The sequence below is a fragment of the Adiantum capillus-veneris genome, chromosome 10 (genome assembly GCF_014529385.1).
Source record: "Adiantum capillus-veneris isolate H3 chromosome 10, ASM1452938v2, whole genome shotgun sequence".
NCBI lineage: Eukaryota > Viridiplantae > Streptophyta > Polypodiopsida > Polypodiales > Pteridaceae > Adiantum > Adiantum capillus-veneris.
The window spans coordinates 132,050,085-132,059,687 of NC_140940.1; the positions used below are offsets into that span (position 1 = coordinate 132,050,085).

General features: G+C 45.3%; 1 protein-coding gene across 1 annotated transcript; it reads left to right on the top strand.

Annotated features, from left to right (window-relative positions):
* Window positions 1-247: 247 nt before the first annotated feature.
* Window positions 248-5,621, top strand: LOC147449670 (chlorophyll a-b binding protein type 1 member F3, chloroplastic-like). Its single transcript, XM_086522676.1, has 2 exons — window positions 248-288; window positions 4,269-5,621. The coding sequence occupies exons 1-2, from the start codon at window positions 248-250 to the stop codon at window positions 4,894-4,896; spliced, it is 669 nt and encodes a 222-aa protein (XP_086378802.1). The 3' UTR covers window positions 4,897-5,621.
* The last annotated feature ends 3,982 nt before the right edge of the window (window positions 5,622-9,603 follow it).

The window sequence follows — 9,603 nt, forward strand, 5'->3', positions numbered from 1 at the left end:
ATATTGATTGGTTGAAGCAAGATAGTGGGCACTCATTTAAACGAAGAATGTGTAAAACTAATGATATACATGTCTTGATTTTTATTGCTAATGAAAAAGAGTTGGAACGTGGTTCACTTTTTAGTGTCAATCTTTGAAATGAGTGTCGTCTGGTTGGCGTTGGTTGAATTTTAAAATTGAAAATTTTAATGATGATTTGTCGAGGTAGTGCGCATTCAAGCAAAAAGGGTAGAAGGAAGTCGTAGTCATGGCAGCAACAACTGCCTTCCTCTCCTCTGTTGCTGCCATCCTCTCCTCCTCTTAGCATGAGCACAAGGGGACGGCCTGCCAACCAAAGGAATCGTGCAGGGGCGCTTCATTACGTGGCACTTCCTTTTTTTGGTCGTGGAGTGGCTGGCTGGCCATTGTAGCCCAACCCTCGCCTCTAACAGCCAACTCGTGCTCATTCATTCCAACCAATCAAAGCACGCCTTGCCAACGGCCTTCCCCTCCTCTCGCGGCTATTTCACATGCGCACCCGCAATTGGTTCTTCCCCTTCGTCAACCTTCCATAGCGCATGCAACTCGTGCAGTTCTGTTGCATGCCCAAGTGCTTTAGCTTGCATGCGCAGCTCTTACGAGTGCACCGTTTCCAGCTTGCGCAGCTCTTATGAGCGCAGCCTGAAGCTCGTTCTGTTGCAATACCGGAGGTAATTAGATTGCTTTAATCGTTCTAACAATATAGCAAAATCCATTTCAGCCCTGCTACTGGTGTAGATTATTAACTCAGGATTCATGTACCTCTCTGTTTTCCTGTAGCAAGGTCGAGGGCTCCTACTGCAACGCCCACAAGTAGGTTGCGAGCTCCCACTGCTAATTGCAAGGCCAGGGCCGCCAAGTTACCAACTCAACTCAACCAATTTGTTGCCTTCATTTTATGATTTTGGCGTAACATCAAATTGTTGTCTTCAATCGTTATTTGGCTGCTTGGTATGAGTATTTGTTTTAGTGAGTAGCTCACTTCATTTTTAATCTGCATATTACTATTGATTTTCAAGGGACTCACTAAAGTTTCCATTGAAGTTTTATCCCATTGGAATTGTTTAATATATGAAGCTTATATACATCCACACATACAATCTTCATTCGTGATTATTTTTTGCTTTCCATATTTGCTTGCCAAATGGTTATGAAGTCTCACATACAGAATTTTAACATTTCTGGTGATACTTAAAGGATACATGTTGTTCAACAAACACTATTAAAAATGCAATGAATTCTGTCAGTCACACATACATTTTTCATGGTATTGTACTGCCACCAGCCTCCCAATTTGTTAAGTTGTTATGCAGCTTACACACACACACACACACACACACACACACACAATGAATAAATCTTAATATATGAAGTCTGATTTCATTGTCTCGCACAAACACACACTCAATATTAAAATTTGTTTTATTGCACTATAACATTTTGTGACTAATTGGACGGATGTGTGGGTACCAGGGTGAACAATGAGCCATTTTAATGTTCGCATTCCAAAACGGTCGGGGGGGGGGACTAGGCCAAATAGCTTTCAAGAAGAGAGTGAGTCTAGGGAAGAGGAAGTTGTCTTCAGCACGCAAGTGGGGAGTGATGCGAGCTTTTTGAGCATGCTTCAAGACGAAAACTGGCTAGATTCCCAAGTTAATGATTCTATCGGGGACTCCCAAGACCATAGTGCAACTTTTTGTGATCCCCATACACTCCCTGTGGTTGGCTGACACTCTAGGTCGCCCCCCTAATTTGCAGCCTATTGCTCCAAATGCCCAACACTTAGCTCCTAGGGCTCCCATGCAACCGCTTATTGGTGCGCGATCGGCTCCGTTTTTGCAGGTTTTTGGTGTGAGCCCTTCACCTATTGCGAGTACTTTCACATGTTCTTGTTCAGTTCGTGGTCCCTCTCCCATTGCCCAAGGCTCTAGTACAGTTTCTCTGCAGGACCTTCTATTGTAGCTCATACACCCCATGTTGCTCACGTTTCCACTGTGGCCATAGGACCTCCACCTACTATTAGACCACCCCCAGTTGCTCCATCCATAGTGCCTCCCGCTATCGCGAGACCATCTCCAACTGCTAATGTGTCTAGCCAAAGCACAACACCTTTGCCTAGCGTTGGGTTAACATGTAGGATGGACGAGGCCGCATAAATATTTTGGCTACTATCGTCTAACTGGCATAGCATGTGCCCTATTGATGAAGACCTCTCCCATATTGCATGGTCGGCTGGGAGTGCTCCAGACACCTACTTCTTGTTCTTATCTTGCATGTTGTTACTTGTATCATCTGTGTGTATGTTAATTGAAGATGGTTTATTGTCCATTCGGCCACGCATATGGTGGTGTTATCCTAGGCAAGTGACATTCTGGCAAGCAATTCACTCTGGCTTTTGGAGTGCAGCTTGTCTTGAAAACCAAGCCACATTCAGGATGTAGTATGTAATGTCATATGAGGCCTTCCATGAGTTGAAGGATCTCATTTTGCCCCATCTACCATGTGGAGAGGTACGTGAGTTTCGTAGGGAGCCTATCCAAGCTGACCTTGCCCTTGCATGTGTGCTTTGGCGTTTTGCTCACGGTCACTCTTCTCGTACGCTGTCGCAATTTTTTGGGCTTGGGGACTCCACTATCCGAAAGTACACCCATTTGATAGTGGGTCTTCTATGCAGACAAGAAATGTTGCGTAGATGTCAGATTGAGGTTCCACATGGGGCACGACTAGCCCAAATCATTAGTGAATTTGAGGCTATCACTGGACTTCCCAACATGTGTGGTGCAATTGATGGCACACACATCAAGCTTGCCGGCAAACCAATTCAGGATTATTTTCCTGCACAGTACGTTAGCCGCCATGGATTTCACAATATTTTGTTGCAAGGCATAGTAGACTCCAAAAAGTTGTTTTGGGACATTGTGTGTAATGTACGGCTCACACGATTCAACTGTTTTCAAGGGTTCTCTAGTTTATAGAAAAATGAAAGCATGTCAGGTATTGAGTGCACCAACTATAGATTTGGATCAGGTGTCCATTAGACCTTACATTGTTGGTGACTCTACATATAAGCCCACAAGCTTCTTACTAAAAGCATTCAAGTCAAAATCACGACAAGACATGGCTTCAAAGAATGCATTTGACAAGCAAATTGCAAAGGGCAGGGTGAAGGTAGAGAATGCGTTTGGCATTTTGAAGAATCGTTGGCGCATCTTGCGTGATCTCAATGTGAATTTTCCTTTTGCACCTACAGTAGTGATAGCATGTTGTGTGTTGCACAATTACGTCCAATTAAAAGGAGAACCTAAGCCTAGCGATTCAATTGATCCACATCCAAATGATGATGAGCCCTTAAGATGGCGATCAGTAACCTGACAACGGGCTGCCAGACTCAAAATGCATGCGGCATTGTTCAGTGATTTTGTTAGACGTAATTCTAGTCAAGCTTAAGATGTTTGCAAGTAATTAGGAGTCTTGAGTGTGCATGTTTTTTACTTCGATGGCACTAACTGGTCATTGTTTATGACATGTTTTTACAGGAGTGATGATCAGGACTCACCAGTAGGTTGTTTTTATTTTTTGGATAGGTTTAGGGTTTGTATGTACTATGCATGGCCATCATTTGCTGCAATTTCTGTTGTGTATATATAGTTATGTACATGTGTGTGTTACCATCCATTTTCATCACCCAAAAAATGTTTTTCTTTTGTGTGTGTGCATTGTGTGTATGTGTGTATGTGTGAGCATGAAATTGAAAAAACCAAAGAGCATTTTTTTTTGCATGTGTGGGTGCGCATAAAGCGCAAAAGGATCCAAAAAAAATTGCATTGTGAGCATTGTGTGTGTGTGTGTGTGTGTGAGCATTGTGTGTGTGATTGTGTGCATCAATCTATGTGGGTTTGAGCACCCCTCATGGACTATGTGGGCATGGTCTATGGAGGGGCCGAGTTCGATTCTCGGGTGACTTTGACGGATTGGATCCCCCCGTAGCACGCTCCTAAGCATCTACAAAAAAAGGAACTATTTAATCCTTCTATGTCCTCTCTTTGACTGCCGCCGAGCGGCCACCATGTGCTCAAACCTCACAGTCGTTCCACGGTCGGCAACATTGCTTCATAAAAAAGTCACCGGCTAATGGCCGGCTGGAGCCTTTGTGCTCAAAATTGTCGGCCGGCCATGGAATATTCTACAGCATCATTTGGTCGCCGCTAACTGGCTGCACGGCTAGATGTGCTAGTGCTATCTGTCTTCAGCGGGCAGCAATTGAAGCCCGTCAATGAGCTCTCTCGCAAGGTGGGAACAAGTGAGGCCCACGTTCAGATGATGGCCCCCAAGAAGTCCTCATCTGGCAGTATGCGGTACGGTGCCGACCGCCTTCTCTACATGGGCCCATTCTCTGGTTCTCCTCCATCCTACCTCATTGGTGAGTTCCCTGGTGACTATGGGTGGGACACAGCTGGTCTGTCCGCAAACCCTGAGACCTTTGCCAAGAACAGGGAGCTGGAGGTGATCCACTCCAGATGGGCAATGTTCGGAGCCTTGGGTTGTGTGACGCCCGAGTTGTTGGCAAAGAATGGTGTCAAGTTTGGCAAATCTGTGTGGTTCAAGGTTGGCTCTCAGATCTTCGCAGATGGCGGCCTTGACTATCTTGGCAACCCAAGCCTTGTCCACGCACAAAGCATTTTGGCCATATGGGCCTGTCAGGTCATCCTGGGCGTTGAGGGGTACCGTGTCACAGGTGGACCCCTTGGTGAAGTTGAGGACCCTATATACGCCGGTGGCTCCTTCAACCCCCTCGGCCTGGCTGACGACCTAGAGGCTTTCGCCGAGTTGAAGAACGGCAGGCTGGCCATGTTCTCCATGTTGATGTCTACTCAATAGTATCCTCTCTCTCTCTCTCTCTCTCTATGTTCAACTGTTGTGAAACCTCTCTCTCTCTCTCTCTCTCTCTCTCTCTCTCACAATGTGGGGGCATGGCAGGGTCTATATGCGCATGGTGGGGGCCACAGCAGGCAACAGAGAGTGGGAGTCTGGGACTGCCATCGCGAAATCATTGTGCGTCTCTCGTGCCTCTGCCCGTATTGTGCATGCCACCTGTGGTTACCGAGCCCGTGAGCCGAGAGTTTTTTTCCTGCTTTAAACTTGCGATGGATGATGTTGTCCGAGAGAATATCGGGCAGATAAGCGAAGCGATGCAGACGCTCCTGATGAAGGAGAGGGTGGATTGGGAGGCTGATGCAGAAGGCGGGGGACACACTGGTCTTGCCGACTCAGCGCTCTCTCTCTCTCTCTCTCTCTCATAGCACGCCTTGCGACATTTGATGGTAATAACACCTTGGGGGTTTTTGGTGGTCCGGGAATAAAGATCTCGCAAAACAAATTGCCTTGGTAAGTATCTATGGAGTGCGTGTTCTGCATTTTTGAAGAGAAGGCGCGACGGGGACAATAGTTTGCTTTGCCCTCCCCCCTTCTTCTTTATTTGCTGCACCAGCTCCAAGCCTAATACAAATAGCTCCAACCCTAATACAAATGTCTCACCTCCCTCTCTCAATTGTCTTTTACTCTCATGCAGTTTGCAGGTTGAGGCCAACTTAATGACAAAAGTAGAAAAACTATGAAGGTATTGACAGCTGCTTGGTTGTGTGTGTGTCTGCCGTAATTCCGTTCTATTGGTGATGGCTATTGAAGTCTAGATTCTTGCATGTAGCAATGATGCATGGCAACACCCTTACACCATCTCTCGTGCAATTGATAAACAAGAGAACCCACACATGCCGATTGGATCGTTCTAGTGCATCAAGTACAGCTTTTATAGCATGTGACTTATGTAGGGGTGGTGGCCGAGCTAGATCCAAGGTGTTTCTTCTTGAGCAAGCCCAATTTGGTGGAGAGTTGTGGGTGTTATTGGTTGTCTTCTTGCATAAGAACAAGCTTAATGCATTGGACTTAGGGATGACTAGCTCTTGCAAATTGCATGGCTGGCTGGTAGAGGAAGAGGGAGATCATCTCCTCTGCCTAGCTTCCTCCAACACTAAACAACAATGATGTTGCTATAGTGCTCTTTTTGTGTCATGGTGCTCAACTCATTGCAAATAGTCTACGTGATTCATGTGTTTTACAATCCATCTTATAACTCAATGTTTAAGTGCAAATTCTCATTAGGAAAAACCTTGAGAGCCAAAAATGGAGCATATCTATTTTCTCGTTGTGGAGCTTTGATAGTAATTGAAGCTCATGCTTACACTATGAAGCTTCTTTTCTATAAGATTGAATTCTCCCAAAAGCATTTTTAGTCCATGATACCCTGTGGGCAATTGGGGATCTTCTAGCACATCCATTTTTGGTTATTACATGGAACCTCCTCTCTACCAACTTGTTACTTTTGGACCACACCCTTTAAGGTATGGCCATAGTGTTTGCCTTCCCTTTTTGGACTGCATAAGGCCTTAGTAAAGGTTTGCACTTTGGGTACAATTGTGGACCATTAGATTGTTGGAAATATGGCTACACAAAAACACACATCTTGGAGAAGGTGAAGAAGCTCTAGGTACACAACAGATAGTGCATTGCTTAGTGCACATTGGAATGATAAATTAGCCCTAGAATGATGGACGTAGATACAAAGCACGGGGGGAAAAAACTTCTAGTGAGGGAAAAATACCCTAATGGTCTTAAGCGTGTTCACACATGTCACTAGCACATATATATGGTAACAAATCCCCTCTGGGAGTGATGAGGTGAACAAGAGCTGGCACATAATGTATAAGGAATTGCTATGCCCTAAGCACATGATCAATCCACAAAGGGAAGCAAGCCCAAAGATTTATGGAAATCTTTGAACTTCTTACAAGGAAATTCCTTTGTGAACAGATCTACAAGGTTGTCCTGTGTTGGCACATAAGCCAAGCTGATCTCTCTTGCTGAGAATCTCCCTTTGAACTAGTCATAATGCACCTCAATGTGTTTTGTGCGAGCATGAAAAACTGGGTTTGTGGCAGCTGCCAATGTGCTTTGTTCTTCAGTGTAGATGATGTTGCTAGTGTCTTGCCCAACACCCAAATCATCCATAAGGTGTTTGAGCCATACACACTCAACCATAGCTGTGAAGACTACCCTATACTCAGCCTCACAATGGTAAGTGGCCACATAGCTAATTAAGAAATCTTAGGTAGGTTTGCATGTCTCACTTGTGGGCATAAGAGTGTCCAAAGGAGGCAAGTCATCACTCTTGCAAATGTCCCCCTTTCAAGCCTTGGCAGATGGCTATCACCTCGGGCACCTAGGTCTCACACTAGCAGACCAAAATTGTTCAGCTAATCAAATTACTAATTGTAATCAAGAAAAATCATTGTGTTTGTGCAGAAAAAATTGAATGCCCATAGGATGATTATGTCCAAAATGGCACTTACACACAACAATGTGTGTGTGTGTGTATTGCTTATACAAGCTCCACATGAAAATTAAGCGGCCCATGAGCTTGTTTCCACCAAATCACAAGACAATGAAGTAGTTTGGGGTACCTATACATGCATATATGCACGTGTAATAGATGAGAAATTGACCAATATTAGTGAAAACTAGAGAGAAATTAGTTTAAATTAGTTTTTATGTGATAGGGACTAGGATCGATAATCTAGTGATCCACTCATGGCCAATACATAATTAGAGATTGATACCCAAGACAAGGTATAGAGCGAGCTAATACAAAACAAGACTTGATTAAGCATCCACAAAGTTTGTATAAGCATGTGCTTTTTAGTCACTTATTCTATAGGGGTTATGTGTGTTGGCTCAGTTTGACTGCAATGTTGGAAAGGGGGAAAGAGGAACACATCCAACACACAACAAAAAAGCCTCTCTATAGCGTAGGGTTTCCAAAACACCCCTACCCAATAGAAAACACTCTCAAAACACCACCAATATGCAAGCAAACCACCGTTTGCACACAACTTGATGCACACACTCATTGTAGCACCACAAACGAGCCCACTCACTCCGCACTGTTCAATTCCATTACTTCAACACACATAGAACCTCTCTCTCTCTCTCTCTCGCTCGCTCTCTCTCTCTCTCTCTCTCTCTCTCTCTCTCTCTTTGCACAACATAATCTTGGGGTGTGTGTGTGTGTTTGGGGGGGGGGGGGGGGGGGGGGGGGGGGGCATCTGCCTATACGCACCCTGAAACACATGCACAAGAGAAAAAAAGAGAAGGGGAAATTGAGATACAAAAGTGGAAATGATGGCTTCTCTTTTCTCAAAAACACCCAAGAACAATCGGCTCCGTCGGCACAACCTCGATGAGCGTAAAATTTTGTTCCAAAAGACCTCGTTGGTGCCCTCTAGTGGAGCTCTTCTCCCTCCACCCTCCTCACAGAAGCAGACATAGATCTCTCTCCTTGGAGATCACGTTGTCCACAACAGTTCCCCCAATGCAAAAAAAGTTTGGCCCCTTAATAAAGGGGGTGTCCAATCTTGCTAGTTTGGTCAACACCTTTCTTTTTTTAGTTCCCACTTTGCATGTGTACCAACTCCTATCTCCAAGCTCATGTGAGCATGGCTTGGGGGGGGGGGGGGGGGGGGGGGGGGGGGGGGGGGGGGGGGGGTGGATGGATGTCACGACGGCATGACAACCCCTCTAAAGAATTAGCTCCTCAATAAAAAGTTTGGGTGCCTATAGGCACTGTGGGAACCTCCTCAACATAAGTTTCCATGTTAGCATCAATTGCACAAGGTCGCCCAACAGCGACACAACACCACACCACGGATAGCAGCAGTAGACCACGCCTTGTGACACCGACCATGGCTGCAAGCAGCTCTCGCAATGCCACCATGCAATCCCCCATAGCCATGACCTCAAGGCTCTGTCTCTCTAGCTTGTTGGCCAAGTCAAGGGCACTACACACTATAAATATCCTACCTATCGGCTAATTGGAAGTGCCACACGGCACTGCCATATTCACTGGCCCTCAAAGGCTCCAAGGTTCTCCAAAAAAAACATTCAAAAAAACTTTCTCCCCCAAAAATAACTCTACCTGCCAGTTGGTGCTTACACAACCAATTCTCGAGCTATGATATCCCACTGAAACTTCCCATTTTGACTTTAATCCTCCCCAACATTTTCGCATTTTGGTTCTCCCATAACCTCCAAACGTCGATCCCAAAAATAGTGAAAATCATTTGGCACTACTCCACTGGTGCAGCCAAAGTTGGTTGACCATAGAAGATGGCATGGGCAGACATGTGCTGGATTGTAGATGCATGGCAAAGGGCTAGAGCAGCTACAAAGATCCCGGGCAGACAAGTAGCAACGGATATGTACAGTTGATGTGGCTATAGGCCAAGAAAGACTCCAAAAGGGGCTAATTTGGGATGTAGGTGAAGGAGGTTCAAGGTGCAATCTTTGGACCTAACAATGTAGATCTTGAAGTGTTGTAGGAGCAGGTCCAGACGGCTCATCAAAAAGAGCTACGAAGCCCAAGATATCTGAGTTTGAACGTGCAGTTCATTGTAGATATGAGCCAATCATCTAGGGGCACCATGGTTTGATCGCATGGCTGCCAATGTTAAATTACCTGAAAGGAAAATCTAC

Excerpts from the sequence above, each read along its gene's own strand:
- LOC147449670 (XM_086522676.1), top strand. The coding sequence starts at position 248 with ATGGCAGCAACAACTGCCTTCCTCTCCTCTGTTGCTGCCAT. Across the intron at positions 289-4,268 it reads CTCTCCTCTGTTGCTGCCAT|CGGGCAGCAATTGAAGCCCG; the intron begins CCTCTCCTCCTC and ends ATCTGTCTTCAG.